Source organism: Callithrix jacchus, chromosome 7, assembly GCF_049354715.1.
Source record: "Callithrix jacchus isolate 240 chromosome 7, calJac240_pri, whole genome shotgun sequence".
Lineage (NCBI taxonomy): Eukaryota > Metazoa > Chordata > Mammalia > Primates > Cebidae > Callithrix > Callithrix jacchus.
The window spans coordinates 50,345,492-50,372,700 of NC_133508.1; the positions used below are offsets into that span (position 1 = coordinate 50,345,492).

Sequence of the window (27,209 nt, forward strand, 5' to 3'; positions counted from 1 at the left end):
TCTTTTTTTTATTTCTTAGTTTTCATCATTTAGTCCTATTTTCCTACATGTCTGGAAATTTTAATTGAATACCTGACATTGTGTAAGAAAGATTTTAGAGATTCTGGCCAATATTATTTTTCTCCAGAGAAGAGTTAATCTTCTTTCCTTCTACCTCAGGTATCCAGTTTTTTAATCTTCCCCCATGCATACCTCCCCTGTATTTTTAACCTTTTGTTTGCAGCAAGGGGTAAATAACAGCAGGAATTTCCCAGAGGAACTTGTATTTTCAAAAGGATCAAAACCTGATCCTTAAAGGGAAGAGTCTGAAGGAAGGATTCTTTTTCTTGGGATAGACAATGGAAAGACGAGGGTGGGGACAGTGTGTGTGAGGTAGAAAGTAACCAGCTTCAGCTCCTGGAATCAGGACAGAGGACTTCAGGAAACTGAGTCCTAAAGAATCAGTTCTGTTTAAGCAGAAAAGTAGGTGAGTCTTTTTATAAACAAGAGTTAATTAGCTCTCTTCTAAGTAAAAAGTACACTGAGGCCGGGCGAAGTGGCTCACGCCTGTAATCCCAGCACTTTGGAAGGCTGAGGTCTGCGGATTACCTGAGGTCAGGAGTTCAAGATCAGCTTGCCCAAAATGGCAAAATCCCGTCTCTACTTAAAAAAAAAAAAAATACAAAAATTAGCCAGGCATGGTGGTGGGCAGCTGTAATGCCAGCTACTTGGGAGGCTGAGACAGGAGGATCGCTTGAACCTGGAAGGCAGAGGTTGCAGTGAGCCAAGATCACCGCACTGCATTCCAACCTGGGCGACAGAGCAAGACTCTGTCTCAAAAAAAAAAAAAAGTACATTGAACCATATCTCTCATTTTCCTTTCTAGTCATTGAAAGTTTTCTCTTAAAAGCAACAAAGGCATCAGAATAGGCCCGTGCAGCCACCTTTGGAAAGGGCAGATGTTGAGTTAAGTAGATTCTGTTCTCTTCCATATTCCAGGACTTTTCAGATCTGAAATCAGTTAACCTGGAGATGGCTAATTCAGGCTTAAGACACCAGATCTGCTGGAAACAGACATGAGTGTGAATTTTTAATGTCCTTTCCCAGGTCACCCTTTGTGGTTTGAGAGAGCAAAGGTTGGAATGCTGACTGAAAGGCCACTGAGAAATCCAACAGACATCTAGGCAAATCCTAGGCAAAGACCAGAGGTTTCTGAGGAACTGTTGGGAAGTAGCTAAGCTGCAAGTTTATTTTTATTTTAGCCCATCTGAAAGGCGGGAACATTTGAGTTCATTTTTAAAAGAACCTCCTTTTGACCTTTCATTTGAGCCTGGGATCAAGTCAGTTTTCTGCAGAATTGAGACTTAATTTAAATACCTTAGATTTGAACTACCTCTCATTCCCATTCTACCTCCTCTGAAAGACAGTTCAACTTCTTTGTTCTCCCAGATGCTAAAGACCAGTTCCCAATTGGTGGTCTTACCCAGATACATCACACTTGCATATAAGTAACTTCCCTGGGCATTACTAGAAGTAAAAATATTGGCTTTGCATATGTAGCTTTCCTAAAATCCTATTCACCACCATAAAAAGTTAGTTGTTAGAAACAGTAGCTTAGTTTCCACTGTGAATGGTATATTACTCTTAGATGGGTCAGGGGTATTTTGAATAGCAGAAGACTGACAGAGATCGGCCAGGTGTGGTGGGTCACACCTGTAATCCCAGCACTTTGGGAGGCCGAGCAGGCGGATCATGAGATCAAGAGTTTGAGACCAGCCTGGCCAGCATAATGAAACCCCATCTCTACTAAAAATAGAAAAATTAGCCAGGCATGGTGGTGTGTGCCTGTAATCCCACTATTTGGGAGGCTGAGGCAGGAGAATTGCTTGACCCCAGGAGGCGGAGGTTGCAGTGAGCTGAGAACACACCACTGCTTTCCAGCCTGGGCAACAGAGTGAGACTCTGTCTCAAAAAAAAAAAAAAAAAAAGACTAGCAAAGATCAAGAGGAATGAAGACTGAACCAGAGGAACTTTCAAAATCTTTTTTTACTCTAGGAGCATAGTTTTGCCTACTCTCTCCCTGTAGTCCTTTTGCTTTCACCCTCCTGCCCCCATCTCCCCCTATATTTGTGTCTCCATATATGTTTAGTACTGGTACATGAAACAGGCCTTTCCAGAGCAGTAGCTTCTTTGGGGGTTAGTTTGTTTGACCAGACAAGCTCTAACTAAGCAAATGTTTTAGCTTTGGCACCCTACCTCCTTCAGGAAATCATTCTCCTGTAAGAAGCTGAGGTGGAAGAGGAGATTTCTCCTCCACAGGTAGGACCTCTTGAAATCACTGGTCCCAGTCTCCACTGCAGTCTGGCCTCCATCTTCTTCCTAGTATAAACAGTACACACTAGTAATGCAAGCTGGTGTGGTATGATGTGATCCATGTAACAGACATGTACCAAGCCTCCTATTTCTTTGGGGTCTGCTTCAGATAGTGAGATAGCTTCAGGAAAAGAAGTGAATCCAGGAAAGGTCTAGTGATGGAAGTGGGTCAGGTGTCTGAGTGAGGGATGTGTATCAAGAAAGAGCACTGAAGCCTGACTCCTCTTTCTTGTCCAGATATTTGCATGTAATTTTTCAGAAATTTTTTAATATACTTTTGTCAGCTGCCTTCCTTTGTCAGTTCTGCTACTTGGGAGAGAAAAGAGATATGCCTGATGTCTCTGTATAAAATTTGCTGGTATTTAGGAAGGAATTTTTCTACGAAGACAGTAGCAAAAGTCATGGTTGGGTTCCCTCTCTAAGTTACCCAGTATCATAGATACTTATCAGACTTTCGTTGGAAATGCTCGTGGTCTTTCCAGCTTTATCTGTAAAATGAGCATAATAATACTACCTCACAGGATTGTTGTGAGGATTAAACTAGTTAAATATTTCACTGAGGCGAGGCCCCGAAGACAGTGGCTGGCCCATGATGAACATTGTTGGCTAATGCTCATGATTCCAGAAGTTACACTGTGGTCTTCAGTAGTTGGAAGTTTGCCCCTACCTCCTCTGCTGCACACTCATCTAAAACTTAACTTATTTTAAAAAAATAGTTGGGAACAGATTTCTTTCTAAAAACCTCAAAAAACTTCTTCCAAACCCTTGAAACCTATTTTACTCTTACCACAAAAAGCTCAGTTTATACTGGTGCCCAGCATCTGTGATTATTGTCTCTGACGTCACCAACCTCCTTTCTTCTAAGCCTTTGGTACTAAAGTGAATATAGCTATTCATTGGAAATACAAAGTACTTTGCAAGAATGGAGTTCTTATGACTAGGAAGAAGATAATCTTGAGCTTCTTTTCTGTTGAGTGATGTTCAGTTTCATCTCTAAAGTTCTGTATTTTGAGATTATAATTGACATGTTTATGCTTTCCTTTGTTCTGGAATGGGCATGAGGTGATAGTTTAGGATGAGACATGCAAGACCCCTTCTGCCAAAAAGGTGCACAGTGGATCCTAGCTAAGGAAGACCTGAAAGATGTGACACAATTCTGTCCACAGCTGGGCTTCAGGATTCATCCTTCCTCCATAATCCTTTATAATCCGTGTAGAAAAATCATAGGGAAAACAGGATTTGACTGAGACCTGACTTCATTTTGATGATCAGTTGTCTTTATTCTACCTGTGTACATCCTACTTATTTCTGTGCTTTTTACCTTAAAGCATACTCCACCAATCCTTTTTAAGGAAAAAGCAAAATCCTATTATGGGAATGCTTTAAACCACTCTGAGCTTCCAGATTAATCTGAAACAGCGTCTAAGTTCATAACTGGGTCAGAGTTGCAGAATAGCAAGAAAAACTCGCCAGTTCAGCAGGCATGTGTCTTGGGTTAGTTAAGACAGCAGGACAGTCCTGAGGTCTGACTGCCTTGCATGTGTTTCAGCCTTGTGTATTGAGATAATTCTGGGTGGCTTTAGATAACTTTGTTTCTTAACTGCAAAGGGAGTGTCTGTTGCCTGATAAGTGTTTATCTGTAAAATAGCAACATGGTGCACATCTTAAAGTAGGAGGGCTTTTAGATCTCCAGAGACCAAAAAAAAAAAAAAAGCAAGGTCATTGGCTTAGGCACGTTACTGGAATGGGATGTCAGTCCCAACTTTAAAATGCCTTTATTATTTTTATTCAGGGTCCCCTTTCTGGATTCCTCCCCTCTTTTCTCTTTGGCTTAAGGGCTATACGTAATGTATAACCAAGTAGAACTGAAAACAGACAAACACACTCTACTTCTAGTGGATAGAAATCTGGAATCCAGAAATGGTTCCTTCTTGCCAAACCTCAACTTGTTCCATGCCTTTTTTTTTTTAATGTCTTTTCCCAGTCTCCCCACTCCTTCATGATTTGGCTGAGTGAGGACTAGCTGTTTGGTTTGTCTTTTATTAATAATAGACATTCACTGCTTTTCAGATCACGTTTTCCTTTAACTCTTCTCTGTTTACGAGTTATAACAAAAGGGTTCTTCATCATCACGGTAAAACTCACACTCGGAATACTTTTTAACTGTGAATATTTTAACGCTATCAAACAGAAGTCAGTGATGAAGACTTTCGTTTTGAAGTGATTTAGGTCTTACATGACTCAAAGGTGGTTTTCCTAGTAGTACACCAGCAGAGTTAAAAATGACTCTGAAGTTGAAGGTCCCAAACTACTTCTAAGAAACTTGTAAAAAATTATGGCCAAATGCTATACCAAGCATTTTGCATTAATTATACTCTTAACTCCTCAAAACAGTCCTTTACAGGGCAAGCTTGATGGCTCATGCCTGTAATCCCAGCACTTTGGGAGGCTGAGGCAGGCAGATCACCTGAAGCCAGGAGTTCAAGACCAGCCTGGCCAATATGGTGAGACCCTGTCTCTACTAAAAATGCAAAACTTAGCCAGGTGTGGTGGCACATGCCTGTAATCCCAGCAACGGAGGCTGAGGCAGGAGCATTGCTTGAACCCGGGAGGTGGAGGTTGCAGTGAGCTGTGATCATGCCACTGCACTCTGTAACAGAGTGAGACTCTGTCAGAAAAAAAAAAAAAAAAAGCAATTCCTTACAGTAGAAAGAATGTGATTTTAGCAGATGGATAAACTGAGGTTCAGAGAAATTAAGCCTCTTCTACCAGGATGCATATTTGGTAACTGTCAGGGTAAGATTTAACTGTTTTGCCCCTGACTGTTTGACTGTATCATGGCAGCCCTTACAAAGTAGCAAAGTTCATGGCAGCCTTACTTACAGACACAATATATACTGGGTTTTACATAGCTTATTGTAGACAGTGCTGATTAGAATGAGAGATGTGCTGGCAGCTGAGGTTCACAACTGTATAACCTTGTTCAGTCTCTGACTTACGGTGGTTTAACTTACAAGTTTTTTTGACTTTACAATGGTGCCAAAGCTATATGCATTCAGTAGAAACTGTACTTCACATTTTGAGTTTTGATCTTGAGCTGGTGACCTATGATCTGATTCCCTCACAGTGCTGGGCAGCAAGCAGCCACCGCAACTCCTAGTTGGCCATGCGAGCATGAAAAGGGAACACATACTCTACAGTGGGCCCTGCTGCCAGGTGATTTCACCAAGATGTCAGCTAATATAAGTGTTCTGGGCATGTTCAAATATGCTAGGTGTATAAATTTCATTTTTACTTACAGCATTTTCAACTTAAAAACGGGCTTACCCGACGTAATCCAATCCTAAGTCAAGAAGCATCTGTACTTGGAAGGATATAAAACTTCTCCATCACACTACAGAGTCCTGTCACTTCTCTCTCTTTTCCTGTTGTATTTGGTTACCATCTTCCCTGGTGACAAGGAAGATACTGCCACCAGCAATTACTCAGTGAGGCAGAGATATTAAAGAGAAAATTTCCATTAGGTAAATAACTGTGAAAGAAGAACCCAAGAGAAGGGAGAGAAATTCAAGCCCCAGCTCCTGTTACACTGGCCAAATACCTTTGGCACCCCATGCTTGCTAAAGATCATAAAAGGGTCAGGAAAACTGATAGGACAGAACAGAGGGAAACAGTGTGAATTTTTCCCCTTGCCCCATTCCAGCGTCTACTTAAATTTCAGTTTTATGAAATCAACCGTTCAGAGCCAGGCCCCAAACCCAGGCTAATTTGCAGTGTCTCCATTTGTATAGACAATGGGATTATTTTGGGAAGGGGGGCGTTGACAGAGTGTGTGTTAGCTATTCAGTAGAACTGGCATCTTGAACTACTTCTGAGATTTTTACCCCCTTGATGAAAATATTGCTTTATAGAAGTTAATGACCTTGGACCGTGACCAGAATTCACAAGTGTGGCGTGTGTTGAAGTGGAAGGAAGGGGAAAATCATTGTCTTTGTGAGTGTAATAGCAGATTTTCTGAAGAACATTTTGTTCCTTGGAAACTTTCATTTTAGCTGGAACAACATGCACTTGAAGCCTTAAGTATTTGGTGGACTCGAAATTGCTACAAAATGAGGTAGGCAGATTGAAGTCTCTGCAAATGCTCCTTCTGGTGTTGAGGTATTATGACCAAAGACAATTACAAATTGTCTGCAGATTACCTTCCAGTACTAGTCGCTTTCCAGTTTAGGAGCCTAGCACACCCTGGTGCTGTTACGCCTGCTGCAGATAGCTTCTGCTTTGCTGGGGGGATATGCCATGCCAAATGTTTTCCATGCACACCCTCCCTGAATCTTCAAGACAGCCCTGCAGAATCTGCGTATTCCCATTTTTGCATATGAAGAAGTTGAAGTTTAAATAACATACTACTGTCTTTGTTGAATGTCTCATGTGTTTCAGACTCGGTGTTACATGCTTTACACGTATTATCTAATCCTTACAGCGTCCTTGTCGGCAATATTTGTATCCCATTTTGAAAAGGAGGAAAACAGAGGCCCGCAAAGGTTATTTGTCTGTGATCTCATAGCTGTTGGGTAGTAGTCAGAATTCAAACTCATGTGTGATAATCCTTCTGTTATGCCACATCCATACTTCTATACTGAGGTCTTGAAGGCAAGAGGCAGAAACCACTTTTTTTTTGAGACGGAGTTTCACTCTTGTTACCCAGGCTGGAGTGCAATGGCACGATCTCGGCTCACCGCAACCTCCGCCTCCTGGGTTCAGGCAATTCTCCTGCCTCAGCCTTCCGAGTAGCTGGGATTACAGGCACGCGCCACCATGCCCAGCTAATTTTTTGTGTTTTTAGTAGAGACGGGGTTTCACCATTTTGACCAGGATGGTCTCGATCTCATGACCTCGTGATCCACCCGCCTTGGCCTTCCAAAGTGCTGGGATTACGGGCTTGAGCCACCGTGCCCAGCCAGAAACCACTTCTGATTTCTGATTCTCTGCCTCTAGCCTGGCATACGGTAGATCTTCCACACATGTTGGATTGCTTGGTTGACTGGATGTGTAGTGGATTTGCACTTGCTCACATCGGGACTCATTTCTCCTTTGTCTAAATAATCTAGACCTCTACCTCCAAGCTTCACTTGTGATAAGACAGTAGGAGGATGGTATCATGAAGGATGGCCTGGGCCAGGCACTCCTTACGTGATGGTGTAGCTCTTTTGGGTATCTCTGCCCTGTTTTGATGACCATCTTCAAAGTTGAGGACCTGGGTAAAATAGTGCTTCTAAGCTTCAGAGAAGACCAAGGCCAGAGGGCACCCAGGATGAGTGCCACTGGAATTCCCTACCCCCACAGCCCACGTGTTTTCTCCTGTCTTTAAGGGAGAAATAACAGCTGGGCGGGACTTACCTTCCCACTGAGGTGGGGAAAGAGGTGGAATTAAGGATACCTAACTAAATGTTTCCACAGTAAAAGGAGCCCACATGCTTTATGGTAGTCTGGATTCAATACTCAGAGCGCAGTGAACTGGCCCAGGGTCCTACCTTTATCACCGTATCCATCATCTAGCTGGCTTTGGTTTAGTTCCTGTAAAACATCTTTCCCAGTAAAATCTGATTAACTTCTGATCAATAGAGGTTTGGTTGGATCACAGATTTCAACATCTACTCAAGTTTTCTGGGTTCTCAAAGCTGTATTTCTAGAGGTGAAGACTTTTGTAATGGTTGACTGTTAACAAGTGACAAAGGACAAATCCGGTTGGCTTGCACAAGCTGTTTTTTATGGACAGAGAAACAGGAATTCTGACGCAAGTCCTACAGTAAGTTGAGATAGGTGTAGGTACCTTTCCATGGCAAAGGTCTTCACCTTATGGAAGAATCCAGCATTACAGGGAAGAGTGATCTCTTAGGTCATCTCATCCCATCCTCCTTGGGTCAATACGGTGTCTCTGTACAGAGAACACCCAGAACCCAGTTGGTGCCAGGGAGCTGAGGCTGCCACAGCAGACCTAGTTGAAATTAGGCTTTTGGCATAGGCTCCCTCATCAACTTCAGATATTAAACTCATTTAACTGATGGGAGTAGAAGAAAAGAGAGTGATACTGAGCATTCTGCCTAGATTATTCTCCCATATTCTCTTGGAGGGGGAAAGTATTATAGGATTTTTAACTTGCTCCTAGTTAGCTGCCAGCAATAGGTAAAAAGCACTTTACTCAATCTCTCTTCCAAGGAAGTATCTCTTCTCAAAGAATGTAAGAGCTTGAGAGAAACGGGAAAGACCTGATTATGACCCTGAATTGGCTGGGGTGCCCCTGGGTCTCTTCAGGTGGAGATATATCCCCTGGAGACACATGGGACATGGGCACACATCACATAATCGTGGTTCTTACTGCTTCTGGGGCAACAGAGAGACATGTTTTTGTCCAGAACATGAAGAACGCTGGCAACCTATGTAATTCTAAAACAGAGCGGGGACTCTCTTGATTCTTTCCAAAACAAAGGTCACATTTCCTCTCTCTGTAGTTTGTGTCCTGGGTTCCTGCTGTTTCATGCGTATGATTCTTACCTTCCCAATGATATGGTCAGTCCTTGAGAGCAGGGTTCAAGGCTGTTCTTTTTTATTTATTTATTTTTTTTTTTTAGGGAGGAAGGCAGGAAGGGAGGGAGGAAGGAAGGGATGAAGGAAAGAAGGAAGGGAGGAAGCGGGGAGGGAGGGAAGGGAAGGAAGGAAATCAAGCAATGAGAGAGACATTGCCGACCTGAATCTAGAGGTTTACAAGTTGATTTCTTTTCTTTTCTTTTTTTTTTTTTTTTCTTTTTTTGAGAGAAGGAAAGAAAAAAAAATGAGTAAAGGAGAGGAAGAGAAAGAGGGAGGGTGAACGGAAATATTGCTTTATTCTGAAAAAAAAATGGGTATTAATAATGGCCAATCAATGTTTCATTTAAACCTATGAGTAGGTGTGATGTGGTATTGACAAGAATGTATATTTTGTGTATTTGAAGTGGAGAGCTCTATAAATATTTATTAAGTTTACTTGTTCTGGATCGGAGTTCGAGTCCTTGATATCCTTATTAATTTTCTGTCTCATTGAATCTAAGTCTCTATGTATCTGGGTGTTAGGATCGTTAGCTCTTGTTGTCGCATTGATCCTTTTACCACTATATCTTTGTTGCTTTAAAATCTATTTTATCCAATACAAGAATTGCAACTCCTGCTTTTTTTAAATTATTTTATTTATTTTTGCTCTCCATTTGGTTGGTAAATCTTTCTCCATCCCTTTGTTTTGGGTCTTTGTGTATCCTTGCATGTGAAACAGGTCTGGATGTAACATGCCATTGGGTTTTGGCTGTATCTTTTGATTGGGGGATTTAGTCTATTTAAATTTAGGATTACTGCCATTTGATGTTAACTGGCTGTTTTATCCATTCGTTGATGTAAATTCTTCTTTATGTTGGTGCTCTTTACTTTTTGCTGTATTTTTAGAAAGGCTAATACTGGTTGTTTCTTTCTGTCTGTAATGCTTCTTTCAGAAGCTCTTGTAAAGCAGGCCTGGTGGTAATAAAATCTCTGAGTACTTGCTTGTTCATAAAAGATTTTATTTTTTCCTTCAGTTGTGAAGCTTAGTTTGGCTGGATATGAAATTCTGGGTTGAAGGTTCTGTTCTTTGAGGATGTTGAATGTTGGCCCCCACTCTCTTCTGGCTTGTAGAGTTTCTGCTGAGAGATCTGCTGTAAGTCTGATAAGCTTGCCTTTGTGGGTAACCTGACCTTTCTCTCTGGCTGCCCTTAGTATTTTCTCCTTCATTTCAACCCTGGTGAATCTAATGATTATGTGCCTTGGAGTTGCTCTTCTTGAGGAATATCTTTGTGGTGTTCTCTGTATTACCTGGGGTTGAATATTGACCTGCTTTGCTAGTTCAGGAAAATTTTCCTGAATAATATCCTGAAGGGTATTTTCCAGCTTGGATTCATTTTCTCTGTCGCATTCAGGTACACTTATCAAACGTAAATTTGGTCTTTTCACATAGTCCCACATTTCTTGGAGACTTTGCTCATTCCTTTTTATCCTTTTTTTCTCTAATCTCGTCTTCTCGTTTTATTTCATTAAGTTGGACTTTGACCTCTGATATCCTTTCTTCTGCTTGAACAATTCGAGTGTTTAAACCTGTGCATACTTCTCGGAGTTTCTGTATTGTATTCTTCAGTTCCATTAATTCACTTATATTCCTCTCTAAGTTGTCTATTCTCAATAGGATTTCGTCAAACCTTTTTTCAAAGTTCTTAGTTTCTTTACGTTGGGCTACAACATGTTCTTTTAACTCACAGAAGTTTCTTATTATCCATTCCCTGAAGCGTGATTCTGTTATTGGGATGCGCTCGTTCTCCATCAAGCCTTGTTCCATTGTTGATGTGGAACTGTGATCATCTTTAGAGGGAGAGGCGTTCTGATTTTGAGTATTCTCAGCCTTTTTACGCTGGTTTCTTCCCATCATTGTAAATTTATCCTCCTGTTGTCTTTGAAATTACCTACTTTCAGATTAGGTCTCTTGAGTGGACGTCCAAGTTGTTAGTTCCCAGGGCCAGAACAGCGGCATTAAGATTGATGGTGCTTTTCTGCCCAGGATTCTCCTGTCTGGCTTCCTTCTTGTGTCTGTAATAGGCGACTCTGCCTTCCCGGGGCTCCAAACCTCGGTCAGAAAGGGAACCAGTCTCGTTTACTCTGCGCCGAGAGCTGCTGCGCCGAGGTGCTGTCACAACCGCTGCACCGGCCTCAGCAGTCATGCTGGGGACCCGTGTGGGTCCTCCAAACCTCGGTCAGAAGGGGAGCCATCCCTGTTTACTCTGCTCCGAGAGCTGCCGCGCTGAGGTGCCAGCGCTAGCGACCCATGTGGCTCCTCCACTGGGAATCTTCTGCTCCCTGAGCGACCAGAATTTGTCTGAAAGTGTGGCGTCCTCCAGTTCTCTGCGCTTTCACTGAGAGCTGCAATCCCGAGCTGTTATTGATCGGCCATCTTGGATCGTTCTCCTCAAGGCTGTTCTTGTTTGTATCTTCAGCAGTACCTAAATCTGTCCTGGGCCCAGAGGAAGTGCTTGATAAAGACATTCTGCCTTGGGTCATAGATCTCATACTGCCAGAGCTGGAAAGGATTTTGGAGACCGTAGAGTCCAGCACTCTAATTTTGTAAGTGGTACCGCTCCAAAAATTTACTTAGGAGGCTGGTGTTTATCTGCTAGAGAGGATTTTATTATGTTAAACTGTAGGGCAAATGACCATAATTCTAAATCTTCAACAGGCTTACTTCAAACAGTACAGCATGTTCCTCCTTGGACTAGTAGCAGAGTGATAAGAACAGTAAGAATGCTAACTAGATACCAGGCCCTGGAGCCATTGTCCAGAATGCTTCCAGCCACATGGCAAAATAGGTACTCACTATTTTCCAGATGCAGAAGGAGGCTCAGCGGTAGGTCACCTCACTCAGGGTCATGTAGTTACCAGAATGGTTGAGAGAGAACTGCAGCCTGGTTTGGTCAGATGCCCCAGCTTGTGGCCCTTCTGTCCTGTCCTGTGGTGACTCACAGAGGGGGTCCTTGACTGAAGCCACTCCTTAGTGATTCGTGGTGCTAGCTTTGCAGCATCCCTTAGTGTTTCCAGTTGTCCTAAAGGAAGCTATGAAATTAATTTTCATTAACTTTAATTTTCTCATTAGACAGGGAGTAATGTGGAAGGCAAAGCAGAAAGCAAACAAATAATGATAGGGGTTTTATCTCCAGCAAGGTCAGGAATCACTGCTCTAGGTTGTAAAATATTTGGACTGAGTGAAATGCATGAGCCTTCCCATAGCTTCTTCCAGGAACCATCACTTTATGTGGAATTACTGCTCTGTTCACTAGTCCCTCTTCTGTGCCCAGAACTCACGTGTCACTTGTGTCAAGAATCCTCATGACTGACAGTTTCCAGGGCAGATCTGATCTGTGTAACACACACCCCAACCCCCTTACCAAAGGAGAATGAAATTGGCCCCCAGATGGCCACCCAGTTCCTGGGCCTTCCAGGCAGGCAGCTTGCCTTGAGGCTTTCCCCTGAGCTTTATATCTAAGGAACATTCCTGTGAGTTTTTTAAGAGGTTAGTCCTGGGTCATTGGCACTTAAACCACTTGTTTTGGTAGATCCTTCCTGAGAAGGTTAATTATATATTTGATATCCTTCTTTTTTTTATGCCTGAGTGATGAAGATAAGTACTCTGTGGTTTATTCGCTGTCACTTTAAACCTTTTCAGATTGTCTTGTGACAAAACAGAGTTTTATGTCCTTTTTATCCCAGCTTTGATGGATGAGACAGCTTTTCTGGTTAAAGTATGTCAGGATAAATAAAATCTCTGAATTGTGGGGGAGGATGAGTTTGCATTTCAAATCATGAGTTCAAGTCTGCCACCTCCTATGAAAGGTGACCCAACCTGTTAATCTTTCCATCTACTTCATTTTTGGCTTTTGACAAATGGAGCTTGGCACCTCATATAGGTACTCAGTAATTGTTGAATGAATGAAAGAGGGTATTACTGGAGGGAGTTTGATATCTCCAAATATTTGATACCAAACCCTAAAGCAACAATCTGACACATTTCCTATTTTGAATTCTGCTGATTCTTAGAGCAAAGAGCCTATGTTCTTACCATGATATAGTCCCAAAGCTCATTCTCCTCCCCAAAGCCATTTTGTTATACATTTAATTTTTCAGTAAATTTGGAATGGTATTCTGGAAAGCATTAGAGATTTTTAGTAGTTTCTTTGCAAAGGCTAGTGTCCCCCATCACGTGCATCACACAATTTGTATGTGTCCAGTGCTTTTGAGAACCACTTACCTGGGGCAGACAGTATAAGTAACTGCATTTAAAATACTTAAATTTATTTATATTTATATTATTGGCCAGGCACAGTAGCTCACACCTATAATCCCAGCACTTTGTGAGGCTGAGGTGGGCAGATCACTTGAGGTCAGGAGTTCGAGACCAGTCTGGCCAACATGGTGAAACCCTATTTCTACTAAAAATGTAAAAATTAGCCAGATGTGGTGGTATGCACCTATAATCTCAGCTACTCGGGAAGCTGAGGCAGGAGAATCACTTAAGCCTGGGAGGCAGAGGTTGCAATGATATGAGATCATACCACTGCACTCCAGCATGAGCTTATCTATCTATCTATCTATCTATCTATCTATCTATCTTTATTTATTTAGTATTTTTGTAGAAACCCGTTTCACTATGTTGGCCAGGCTGATCTTGAACTCTTGACCTTGTGATCCACCCTCCTTGGCCTCCCAAAGTGCTGAGATTACAGGCATGAGCCACCGTGCCCCGCATATCTAAATGTGTTTAAGTTTGTTTAATTAAAATAGTAAAAATAGTGCTGAGACTTAAAAACGCTTCTCCTGTATTTAACTCATTCTAGTTTGCCGGGACATTATCAGATGGCTTAGGGAAGACGATGGACAATCGGCATCAGTCAGAGCGGGAGTACATCAGGTACCACGCAGCCACAAGTGGTGAACACCTCGTAGCCGGCATCCACGGCCTGGCTCATGGTAAGTTACAGGTGAATCAGGCTCTGCTACTGCAGGTCCTCAGAGGTGCCTTTTTACCAATCTGATTGCAACTGTAAAAAAGAAAACATGGCTGGGCGCAGTAGCTCACGCATATAATCCCAGCACTTTGGGAAGCCAAGGCAGGTGGATCACAAGGTCAGGAGCTTGAGACCAGCCTGGCCAACATGGTGAAATCCTGTCTACTAAAAATACAAAAATTAGCTGGGCATGGTGGCGGGTGCCTGTAATCCCAGCTACTTGGGAGGCTGAGGCAAGAGAATCGCTTGAAGCTGGGAGGCAGAGGTTGCAGTGAGTTGAGATCATGCCACTACACTCCAGCTTGAGCAACAGAGCTAGACTCAAAAAAAAAAAAAAAAAAACTTACAACAGAGGAAATCCTGTGTTGGTGTACCTGATAGCCTTCCAAGCTCTCTTGCTTTATCCTCCTTGCAGTTGAAGTATGACAGCCTGTGAGAACTCCTCATGTGTTTTCTGAATGTTACACACATTGCAATTCCTGTTCGTTCTCTGGCTTCTGTTCCTAAAGTATCATAAGGTGTAATCAACCAGACCTGTTCTTAGAATTGTGACTGCTTCTTCTCTTCTTAGAATCGTAACCTCTGCCTTCTCCTTACTGATCATTCCTTCCAAAGAAATTGAAATGGGAAATTGGTGGCCAGGTTTGTGGCCCAGGTGTTTTTCAGTTTGTATAAATGTACATTTACTGAAAGTATACATTTATCTGCCTAAGAGATATTGGTGATGGCATGAATGTATTTGTTCTCTGAATTTGAATTCTGATTTTTAATGCTTTAATTCTGAGTCACTTGCCTTTTGTTGCATTTTTCTTAACAACTTCTTAGTACAGCATTCAAGGCCCTTGGAATTATAAATCCAGCCAATTTTTCCAACCCCCGTCCCTCAGCCATGCTGCGCTTTGGCCACACAGAGCTATTTACTGCTTCCCAGGTGTGCCTCCTAGTCCTTGTTCACACATGGTTCTTCTGCTCTCCCTCCTCTGCCTCATTTCCTTGTCTATCAAAATCCTACTCATAATCTATAAGTCCCAACTCAAATACATTTTCATAGCTGCATTGTCCCAGTTAGAGTTAATGACAGAGCACACAGGGCAATCTGGATTGTGTATGTCACCAACTTTGTACATCGAGGTCTCTGATAGATAGAATGTGAGGAGGGGAGAAAGACCACTTTGCATTCACCTTTATCCTTGCATACCTCACATGACACCTGGCATGTAGCTCATGCATAGTGAGGCTTAGTAAATTAAACTCTTTGTACTAGATCCTTAGGAACCATCCAAAGCCATCAGAATCACATCAAGACCAATCAGTCTTAATGATCTGCATTTGGAGGAAGAGGAAGGCATACAGAGAGTAAAAGGTTATGTTTCTATCTGTGCTTAGGACACAATGTTTAGAATAGAGTTTTTTGTTTATCAGCTTTCCTAATGGCGAGGTTTGGATCAAAATGCCTTTGCTTTTCCTAAGGTTGCCCAACCATAAAGGAAGCTGTCCCTAAGGAGACATCAGGCCAGAAATGAAATTTGGCTGAAAGTAATTCGTTTAAGGATTTTAAAAGTTGAGTGTTAAGCAATCATTTGGGGTTAAAGGTTCAATCATTCTTTCTAGTAATGGTAATGACAGTACATTGGACTCTTAGAAGACTTTTAAAATGAATATAAAATGCTTTGTTATGTATGGTGGCCTTTATCTGGCCAGCATCCTTGTGATGTGGAGAGAGCATGGCTGTCCTCACTTTCTAGATGAACACGCAAATATGCTGAGAAAATGCATGATTGGTTCAAAGTTGCAAAATCACCTCCCATCAAGAATCATTCTTATAATATGTACAGCCTCCCCAGGAGCCAATGGCTTCATCCAAAGAGGATCCATTGAACTCTGGGTTATATGAAGGCAGTATCCTAGAGTGAGAGTCTTCCTTTAGGATGAAAAGACCTTTAGAAGATGCCAAGAACCAGAATCCACTCAGTCTCCCTGATTTAAGAACTGGGAATTGTGCTCAGTTCTCTCTGTAAGCTCTACTGGACCCAGGTTCAGTCGTGTTCTGTATCTCGGGTCCCAGTCTGAATTCCTATTTTGTTTTTATTTTATTTTGAATTCCTATTCTGTGTGTGCTCTGCCAAGAACTTTGTTTAAAAGTTTGGGAAAGGGCTGGGTGCAGTGCCCCAGGATAGTGATTCTAGTACTTTGGAAGGCCTAGAGAGGGGATCACTTGAGCCCAGGAGTTTAAAGCTGCAGCAAGCTGTGATCATGCCACTGCACTCCAGCCTGAGTGATAGACTAAGACCTTGTTTCTTCCTTTTTTTCTTTTTTTAATTTTGCGAAGGAGTCTTGCTCTGTCTCCCAGGCTGGAGTGGTATGGTCTTGGCTCACTGCAACCTCCGCCTCCTGGGTTCAAGTGATTTTCCTGCCTCAGCCTCCCAAGTAACTGGGACTACAGGCACATGCCACCACGCCTGGCTAATTTTTTGGTTTTTTAGTAGAGACAGGGTTTCACCATGTTAGCCTGATGGTCTCAATCTCCTGACCTCATGATCTGCCTACCTTGGCCTCCCAGAGTGCTGGGATTACAGGCGTGAGCCACCGCACCCAGCCTGAGACCCTGTTTCTTAAAAAAAAAAAAAAAAAAAACGTTAGGGAAGGGATATTGCCTCACTGGAGCAAATGGACCCAGAATCCAAAAGAAACATTGTGAATTGTTAATACATTCTCACCCAAGGAGTTTCCTTTACCAATTTGTCTCACTAGAGCTAAAGAGTCCTGAGAGCTTCCTCACACCCCACTGTCAGAGGGTAAACATCCTGTGAGTGTCCCTGGCATAGGTCCTGGAGATGTTCCCCAGACCGAGCTGCCTCTTCCTTTCAGTGACTGTGACCTCTTCAGCCTCTGCCAGCTTCTGGCCTCTTCTAAGGCTGGCCTTTTCAGCCATTGTGTCAACTTGCAAAATTTTGAAATGGCTTTTTGACCTGGATTGGTCTTTTGAACTGACTCCATTGAGGGAACCAGCCAGCTTTCACAGCTTTTTGGGGTGCTCTCCATGAAAGTTTTATCACTTACTATAACCGCCTGTACCGAATTTCATCAGAGCATCTAGTAGCTTTTACCTGAGTCCAAGCATCCAGTGGGGTTGGCCAGTCACCCATAGTGTTTTTTGAAAACTGCAAATGTATACAGTTGGCTCTCCATATCCACAGAATCAGCCAACTGTGAATGGCAAATATTTGGGAAAAAAAGATTTCATAAAGTGCCAGAAAGCAAAATTTGAATTTGCTACACGTTTCAAATACTCTGTTAATTTCACACAAATGAAGTGATATGTGGGCATTTGCTACCATAAATAATCTAGAGGTGATTTAAAGTATACAGGACAATGTGTGTAGGTTATATGCAAACACCTACAGCACATTATGTAAGGGACTTGAGCATCCTAGGATTTTGGTATCTGCAGGGGATCCTGAACCAGTCCCACATGGATACTAATATTTCTTTTTTTTTTTTTTTTTGAGACAGAGTCTCGCTCTGTCACCCAGGCTGGCGTGTAATGGTGCGATCTCAGCTCACTGCAACCCCCTCCTCCCAGGTTCAAGTGATTCTACTGCCTCAGCCTCCCAAGTAACTGGAACTATAGGTGTGCGCCATCATGCCCAGCTAGTTTTTGTATTTTTAGTAGAGATGGGGTTTCACCATGTTGGCCAGGATGGTCTCCATCTCTTGACCTCGTGATTTGTCCACCTCAGCCTCCCAAAGTGCTGAGATTGCAGGCATGAGCCACTGTGCCTGGCCTCTGCTTTGTATTTCCTAGGATGCCATCATTTTCAGACTTTCCCCAAAGGCCCTCTTTTCTAGTGTCCTATTGATTTAATCCTCTGTCTGTATCCTCTCCTGATTGTCCATAGGCTGCCCAAGTTCTGGAATCGAAAACTTGGCCACTGTTAACCTCTCAGCTTTTCTTTGATTCTTTTAAAACTGGAACACACTTTACTCTGGCTAACATGTAACATATACCCTCTGACTCTGGACTTCATGGGCAAATCTGCAGGATTCCCTGTCTGTGAGTTGGCCTGTCTGTGGCTTCTCTGGCACAGAGATTAATAGAATGCCCTGAAGTTATTCCAGGTGCATGGAATCAAGAGGTTTGGCTTTAAATGCTTTTGCTTTTGTCCTTGTCAGGTTACAGCATCCCTTGTCTTTTTCACTAGGTATCATTGGTGGACTGACCAGTGTTATAACTTCAACAGTGGAAGGTGTGAAAACAGAAGGCGGTGTCAGCGGTTTCATATCTGGCCTTGGAAAAGGGCTTGTTGGCACTGTAACCAAGCCAGTGGCAGGCGCCCTGGATTTTGCATCAGAAACAGCCCAGGCGGTGAGAGACACAGCCACACTTAGTGGCCCCAGGTCAGTGGTTGTGGAGGGAGTGGCTTTTGCAGTTTCCAGCCTAAATCTGCTGCTTCTCCTAATCCATTCTCAAGTGTTTAATTGTGCACTGCCTTAGTTATAGGATTTTTAATTCAAATACTTGTAACTGAAATTTCTGACCTGTCTAATGTAAAAACATGAAAATGAGGTACAGAAACTTGGCATTAATTTCTTCAGATAAATATATATATAGCATATTTTATATGTGCTATATATATATTAAATATATTTGTATATATTGCATGTTGTATATAGGTATGTATGAGTATATTATGTTGTTTTTCTGCGCTAGAGAGGTCAGAAATAGGATTAAATTGTTAGAAGCTTCTTCTGTTCACCAAGCCAACTGGATCCCTACATGCCCATGAAGAAAACTATCAGATTGTCATCTGGTTCTTCCTCCTATACCCCGTGGTATAGTTCTAGAATCTTTGCAGTTACAGTTTACCACATGGGTCTGTTCCTTCTTAATCTTCCTTTCGCTTGAAAATACCAGCCTCAACCTCATAAAGAAAAGTGCCACCCCACATCCCCCAGCAAGTTGGCAGTTCTGCTGTGCAATTGCTGTCTGGCCTTGATACCAGTTGAGACTGGAAATCAAGGGCAGCCCATATGGTTCCAAACCCCACAGAACCCAACCACTTGAATGTAGCTAGTTGTTTGAATGGCCTATTTTAGCCTCCCTTTTCCAGAGTGACTAATTGGGGATTCTTATCAACAAAGGGTATAATGAATGTTGAGGGCTCAGCCAAGCTAGACTCGACTTAAGCCCAGAAGGATTTTGCTCAATAATAGATTTTCCTTGAGTGAATTAGTATACCCTTTTAGAATGCCTAGGGCCTGGCCCACACCCACACCCTATCACTCCCTCAAATAGGATATGAAGTGAAATTGTCCCCAATTGAAGTGAATCCATTTGTCTGTCACCAGGAAAACTTACTGAAGACACATTACTGCAGCAGGGGAAATGCTCAGATTGTGGACTAGGGCCAGGCAGTGTGTTGTGCCAGAATGTCTTCCATCTGGAAGCAGCTGAGTAAACTCTGTATGGTTGACTTTAGTTAAGTTACATTCTATTCTCAGATAGAAAACTAAAACAATCCTTGAGTCTATTTTGAAGCATTTATGAAGTTGTGGGGAAGGGCAGGCAGTGAGGAGGTTTCAAAAGTATTTCCAGTTAGTTTTTCCATCTCTGCTCGAAGCCCAAGAAGTCTACCTCCAGTATTTTTTAAGATAATGAGACTAAATGAAGTGTAAAGCTGAAGATGCCTAAGAATTCCCAGAGAAGTATCTGTGTTCTTCACATGTCAAAATAGCCAAGAGATTGATTGATAAAAAGGGTTCAAGGTATATGTGATACATTTTTTAAAGATTATTTTGTGCTGTGAAGTTTAATCATGTTGATGAGAAAGAAATGGGTTGAATATTACACATTATCATCTTGAATGTCTTGATGAGGTTTTTCATTCTTTTTAGGAGCACAAGTAATGTAGCCGAGGTCACTGCGAAAGAAAGGCATTCTTGTCATTTTTGTGAGTTCTTCAGCATTGCCGTGGAAGTTTGATTTTGTGTCAGCCAGTACATAGCCATCATTTATTCATTCCCTGTCAGTAAATAGTGATTGAAAATTGCCTATGAACTCAGGGTTAGGAATAGCAGAAACCAAAACTGTCCCTGGTCTTAAAGAGCTTATAATCAAGTAGGGCAGCAAACATAAAACAATCATATAAACACTTATTTGCTGAAATTGTGACAAATGACATAGAGGAGACCTACAGGGTACCTCGAGACCATGATCAGAGAAGGTGATGGGGAGAAGGACTGTGGCTAACCTAGTGATCAGGGGAGTCGAGGCAGGCTTTTCTAGGGAAGTAATATTTGAGATGAAGCCTGGAGTGTGAAGCAGGAGTTGGCCAGGTGAAGACAGAATCACCTTCCAGGTTAAAGGGAACTACTGTGTGTGTAATACCAAAAGGAAGGAACTTACCACTTATTAAGTGTCAGGCATTGTCTTTGTGCCTCCACATATGGAATCCCATTTAATCTTCATACTTAATTTACAAAGAGGACAAGACAGTCCAGAGAAGTCATGGAGTTTGTCCACAGCCACACAGCTGGTTGGAGATGGTAGACCTCAACTTACACCCAGCCTGTCTCCTGACCCTGTGCCCAGCACCACTGCATCGCACCATGCTGCCTGGGCCTGCGAGAGGGTGCTCACTGGATTTCTCTTGTTCATGTTTCAGAGTCAGTTAGTGTAAGGTATGGCATTCCACAGTTTCTTCCCTGATGACTCAAGATTTACTTTAGTATTACCTACACGCTGACATGATTCAGCATCTTGGCCAGCACTGCATTCTTCTCTGTCTGGTTCCTCTGGCCTGCCACCTCAGCATTATCCGGACCTCAGCAGCAGAAACAATGCCCTAATGAAAGCACTGGGGAGCCATTCACTGTCAGCACTGGTCATTCCTCATCTCGGCCCAAAGAAGTTTTACATTTCCATGTAGATGAGGCACTCGGGATATAGAAAAGTTGTGCAGCATGACTCAAAGCAGACAGTAATTGGGCAGCCTAATTGAAGTTTAACTGAAAGTTCCAACTTTGTAGGCTGCAAAGAAAAAGAAAAAACCATGAAGTTTAACTGCAAGTTTCATGGGATAGCTATCTGCCTCACCATTCACTTCTCTTAGAAACAAAAGCTGCAGTGATCATGAGGCACAGCCTGGTCTTCATATATCCTCAAAGGAGAGGGATTAAACTTCCATATCCCTTCTCTATTCCTGCAGGTGCCAGTAGTGGGAGAGTCACGGCAGAAGTTACCGGAGGCAACTTCTGTTGGATGTTTGGATCAGTAGATCAGTGTCCTTTATTGTGCTGAAAAAGCTAAGATTACAGATTCTTCTGAAGAGATAAATAGTAGCCCTTTCATCAGTGTCCTTCAGTCCATTTGACTAGGTCCAGAAGTATTCATGAGGAGCCATGCGTTAGAGAGAAGAGAGCGCTTGGGCTGGGCGTGGTGGCTCACACCTGTAATCCAGCACTTTGGGAGGCTAAAGTGAGAGGATCGCTTGAGCCCAGGAGTTTGAGACCAGCCCGGGCAACATGATGAGACCCTATCTCTAAAAAAAAAAAAAAAAGAAATAGCTGGGTATGGTGGTGTGCACCTCTGGTCCTTCCTCTTTGGGGGGCTGAGGTGGGAAGAAGATTGCTTAAGCGGGGAAGGTTGAGGCTGCAGTGAGCTGTGATTGTGCCCCTACACTCCAGCCTGGGCAACAGTGAGACCCTGTCCAACAAAGAAAGAGAACACTTGATCTGGAAAACAACAGGCCAGAGTCCCAGCTTCCTCACTTATTCACTTGGGGCCTTTGGTCAAGTCAAGACATCTAGGTAAGACTCAGTTTTTGTTTTTTCATCTATAAATTGGAGATAAGTTTATCTGTCTGTTTATTCTGCTTCTCAGGAGTTTGAAGCCCAACCAGAGTTATTTTAATGTGGAAGCTATAAAGAACTATAAAAATGCTGGGTGCTATTATTTTAAAGTCATATTAAAGGAGTGCAGAGATCCTTGCAGGTGGAGAAATGTTTCAGTGCCAGTTTGTTCTGATGACACTGTATCTCTTAGGAACATACTGGCTCTCACACTATCACCGAGGGATAAATCACCCTGGTTTCTTGGAAGTGAGTTATAACCATCTCCAATCATCCCAGTTGATTGAACAGGATCCAGGGGTGTTACTCAGGGTTTTTCCCCACTGTTTAGACAACAGGGACTAACAAATGATTTGAAGGGATTAGAAGTGAGATTCTGACCGGGGGTTGACCTGAGCCCAGGGACCAAGCCAGGAATAGAACCCAAGAGTCCAAGAGTTCTGCCTCTCAGCTTGCAATTGGAATGAGACTTTCTGCTTCCTTTGTAATATTTCATCCAAGTAAAGGCTTAGATCTTAGCATCTACGTTTTAAACGACCCAAATTTTAAGCAGATGATAGGAAAGTAAGCCATAAAACTGTGAAAGAGTACTCCTTCCAGTAATCCATCTGAAAAGTGGCCTTACAGGAAATATTGGCTCCTTTTTTGTGTTTATTTGAACATGATTTTATTTATAGGGAACCCCCCTCCTTATGTTCTTTTAGATTAAAATACTTCCAAGTTCCTCTCCTTGTTGGAGTGTGCTGGCATTCCAAAACGACAGCCACCTAACTTTCCTCTGAAATTTCCAGGCAACCCAGTAGTTCTTGGGAAGGCAGGTGGGGGTGGGGAGAGAAGAGGGCGGAGGACTGCAGAGCCTCTGGCCTCAGCATGAGTGTTGTGGACCAATATCCCCCACTGCATTTGTTCACTGTACAAGTATGTGTGGTTTGGAACTGAAATAAGAAACCTTTTCCAAGGCAACGTTCTGCTGGCTCAGGTTGCATCTTCTGGCCTACGTGTATTGGGCCACATTTGTCTGTTCCCAAGTAAAGTTTATGAAAATGACACAGATGCAGCCACACTTGAGGTGCCACTGAAGCCATGTGAAGAGCCCACTACCCTTCAAACAGACCAGGCCCAAGCAGGGTGCCAAGCTATGTGAGAGTGCCCAGTCTGCTGCATAAACGTGGTGGCATCTGATGGTAGTATTTGAAAAGACACTTCAGTAGAAAGTTGCAGAGACCCAGGAGCAGCCATTTCACAAAAGAAGGCAAAAATGCCTTTGAAAAGAGAGGAATGGCCAGGCACAGTGGCTCACACTTGTAATCCTAACACTTTGGGAGGGCGCGGCAGGAGGATCATGAGGTCAGGAGTTCGAGACCAGCCTGGCCAGCATGGTGAAACCTCGTCTCTATTAAAAATACAAAAATTAGCTGGGTGTGGTGGCATGTGCCTGTAATCCCAGCTACTCCAGAGGCTGAGGCAGGAGAATTGCCTGGGAGGCAGAGGTTGCAGTGAGCCGAGATGGCGCCATTGCACTCCAGCCTGGGTGACAGGACGAGGCTCTGTCTCAGAAAAAAAGAAAGAAAAGAAAAGAAAGGAATGTATGCCTCCACACTCTGTATTTGCTTGTTTGTGTCTTCAAATACCATCTGTTGCAGACTATGGGGCGCATGACATTTTAGGGAAGTAGCTGATGAAGATTTTTGAAGCTGGGCCCTGAGGTTTCCTCTAAAATATTTCTTCACCTTTTAAGTCAATACCTAAAAGAGGGGAGAGAAGTAGGATCTGGCAGAACTTGAAATATTTAAACTAATTTAGCAAAGCTCAGGAGTGTTGGAGCTTATCTCGTTATTTAAGTTAGATAAGGAGGAAGGGGAATTTGAAGGATAATGATAGATCAGTGTTTAAGAATATAGCCATCAGGACTGATAATGTTCTGGAATCCCAGGACCCTTGTATTGTGCACGTAGATGTAAATTCCATTTGTTCTGAGAGCTTTTGAAAAGAAACTTTTTGGTTGATTTCACAGAAAAGATTTATGGTGGGCATATTTGACTTTTTCAGTAAAAACACTCCCGAAGCACCACCCAAAATCTGTTAAGACACTTCTCGTGAATGACCTCTTAGATGTGAAACGGAAATGGGTTTTCTTAAGGAAAGGTTCCTTTTGTTAATAGTGTTCACGCCTTACTCATGACTTTCCAGGATAAAAGGACTAAGACCCTCTTGGGTCACCAGCGCCCGAATGTGTCAGGTTGGACAAGTCAGCGAAAAGTCTGCAAAGAGAACTTAGGAAATGCTTTCATTAACTTTTTCATCACAGTTGGATAATATTGGGTCTAATTACTCTGCTCTGAAAGCAGGCGTTTCTTATACTTGGTATTACACATTAACATCAAGCAGAATTGGCTTAAAATGAGCCTTTAGGGAACTCCTAAAGGTAAAAATTGAGTAAAGATTCAAATGTTTGTTAGGATATACCAGTGGTTTTTTTCCCACCAATATTCCATTCAAGGCAGGAGAGTAGGCTGATATCCCATGTATCTGGGAGTAGAGCAGGTCCAATATTTCAGAGTTCTGTTCCTTAAAACTGTATATGGTTTTATATTTAATTCTATGTTTAGCTTAATAATAAAATATTTTTAATTGCTACCCAGTAAAATTAACATTTCAGAAAGATCTAACATGTCATCCTGTGGCTACTGCATCATGCTCATCTAGGAAGTTCCAGCACTCTCCTTCCACACTAGCCCTGTATGCTGTAGTAGCATCGATATAGAGACATGTATGTGGTAAGGGGGAAAAGCTGGAACTTGTTCCTGTTAACCCTAAGGCTCTGGTTCTAATCTTTGGGCATATCTGTCTTGGCTTGGTCACCATCTGCTGCTTGGGACAGCCATTGTGTTAGTTAACATGTCAGTTTCATCATGAAAAAGGAATTACACTTCAGTGAAATGAAAAATTATTGCTATATCCAGCTGAAGGGAAGGGACTGTCATATCTCTCCTCTGTTATCCAGTGGATATAGTGGATATAGTGACCGCCCCTTTATCTTCTGCTCACCCTTGCGTATATATTTGTGAGATGAGAGCCATATATTCTCACTTTGATCTTGCCAAACCAGATCTTTCCAGAGAATGCTTGAAGGTAGATGGGTCATTTTCTCATTCCTTCCTCTACGTGAGCAACCCCCGAAGAAGAAACGTTAAGATCTGCGTTGACGACATTGGATGTCTCACTTGGCTCTGAAATTAAGCTGATGAAATTATAGGATCATATATTTTATTTTATTTTTATTTTTTTCAAGATGGAGTATTGCTCTGTCGCCCAGGCTGGAGTGCAATCGTGCAATCTCAGCTCACTACATCCTCTGCCTCGTGAGTTCAAGCAATTCTCCTGCCTCAGCATCCGGAGTAGCTGGGATGACAGGTGCATGCCACCTTGCCCAGCTAATTCTGGTGTAGAGATGGGGTTCTTGTAGTAGAGATGGGCTTTCATCATGTTGGCCAGGCTGGTCCCAAACTCCTGACCTCAGGATCCACCCACCTTGGCCTTTTAAGATGTTGGGATTATAGGTGTGAGCCATTGCACCCAGCCAGGATCAGATATTTTAAAGAAGCATCTTAACAGTCCTTCATGTCTTATAAGTTAAACTTCTTCTCACAGGAACATAAGCAGAGAAATCGTATATTCTGAGACAGCCTTCTTCCCTCTTGCTGAACTCTAAATACTGTACTCCCCTTTCACTCAAAGGCCCCAGACGATGCCATTCTCATTATAACATAACTTATGGAAAGCTCAGGTCTATTGTTGGAAAAATGCAAAGTGTGTGTGGTTCATGCACACACGTGTTTGAGAAAAGCCTTTCCATTTCTGAAATCCCAAGAGTCATTTTTATGCAAGATTATCTGTTAGGAAAAAAAACCACTTTTTTGGTCACGGTACATTATAATCATTTCTAGAAAGGAGAGCGTCTAATTTTTGCCATTTTTGGCATGCAGAGATGACTGACTTCATAGAAACCACACAATCCTGCTTCTAAAAGTTAAAAAAAAAAAATCAACTGAATTTACATCTGAATCAACATCTCTTCAAAGTCCAGTCCTTGTATTTCAACGAGCAGGTCTTTATGCAAAGAAAATGAATGGAAAGTGTAATTACTTTCTGATTTGGGTTATGCCATTTAAAAATTAAATAATGTAGCCATTATACATCTGTGGTCCCTTCCTTCCTGTGTTCACTGAATTTGTTTTTAAAATTCTAAGGTGACACCTAATATACATAAGATAGACATTTGAGATTTTTGGTTTGAATTTCAAGAAAAATAAAACACACCTATATTTCTTTTTGAGAAAAAATTTGTATTTTGTGCATTAGAGAAGGTTGAAGAGCCATTTATATTTGTGGAATTCCTCTGTAAAGGCATTGGATTTACTTATTTTTAGATTTTCATTACTATCCCATGTCTCTCATTGTTTATCTTTGCCCAAGATAAAATTGTAAGAAGAGGACCCAGGTCTGGGTTCAGCTCCCCTGCTGCCAGAGAGCTTTAGACTATAAGATAATTCTGAGATACACAGAGGACATATGGACTAGCAGGGACTTAAAGACTCAGTATTGTATTACAAATAATGGCTCGTAAGCACTGAGGGAAGGAAAGATAGGTTTTGGTGTTATAATTCATCCGTGGTTTTCTTGCCCTGATATGTTTACCTGGTACGGTTGCCAGACTCACTCTCAAAGACATTTTCTTGCCAAATTCCTCACTAGCTTGTCAAAAGGGGGAAAGTAAGATTGACTTAGTAAAGCATTCTGATCACAATATACTCTAAAAGAGGGTGGGCACAGGTGGCTCATGCCTGTAATCCCAGCACTTTGGGAGGGTGGGGCGGGTGGATCATTTGAGCTCACAGGTTGGAGGCCAGTCTGGGCAACATAGTGAAACTCTGTTACAAAAAAAAATACAAAAATTAGCCAGATGTGGTGGCCTGCACCTGTGGTCCCAGCTACTCCAGAAGCTGAGGCGAGAGAATTGCTTGAGCCTGGGAGGTCAAGGCTGCCGTGAGACAAAATGGTGCCACTGCACTCCAGCCTGGGTGATGGGAGTGAAACCCTTTCTCAAAAAAAAAATAAAAAAATTGTCATATTGGGCTTATATAATTCAAATTAAGTTAATAATGTTACTTATCTATATCCTTAGTGGATTTACTTTAATACATAGAGGAAACCAGTTTCTGATTAGCACAGAGAATTTGTACATACAGGTTCTTTTAGAACAGAGGGTCTCAAAATGTGGTCTGGGGACCTCCTGGGGAACCCCAGATCCATAACCCAAAACCTATTTGTATATATTCATATACTTATATATGAATTTACATATATAACAATTTTTATAATAATATTCTCTAATGAGTGTAC

General features: G+C 42.3%; 1 protein-coding gene across 13 annotated transcripts in view; it reads left to right on the forward strand.

The window, feature by feature from the left end:
• Positions 1-27,209, forward strand: part of VPS13D (vacuolar protein sorting 13 homolog D) — a 315,484-nt gene that overhangs the window by 236,568 nt on the left and 51,707 nt on the right. For 12 of the 13 annotated variants that reach the window (XR_013519796.1, XR_013519794.1, XM_035307776.3 and 9 more), the window contains 2 exons: positions 13,785-13,917; positions 18,158-18,353. Coding sequence is in view for 10 of the 13 variants with exons in the window: in XM_035307776.3 (XP_035163667.3) it covers positions 13,785-13,917; positions 18,158-18,353 (329 nt within the window). In the remaining 3 variants the exon portion in view is untranslated. Of the gene's footprint in view, positions 1-11,393; positions 11,521-13,784; positions 13,918-18,157; positions 18,354-27,209 lie in introns of all 13 variants that reach the window. The other variant, XR_013519795.1, reaches the window with a different exon arrangement.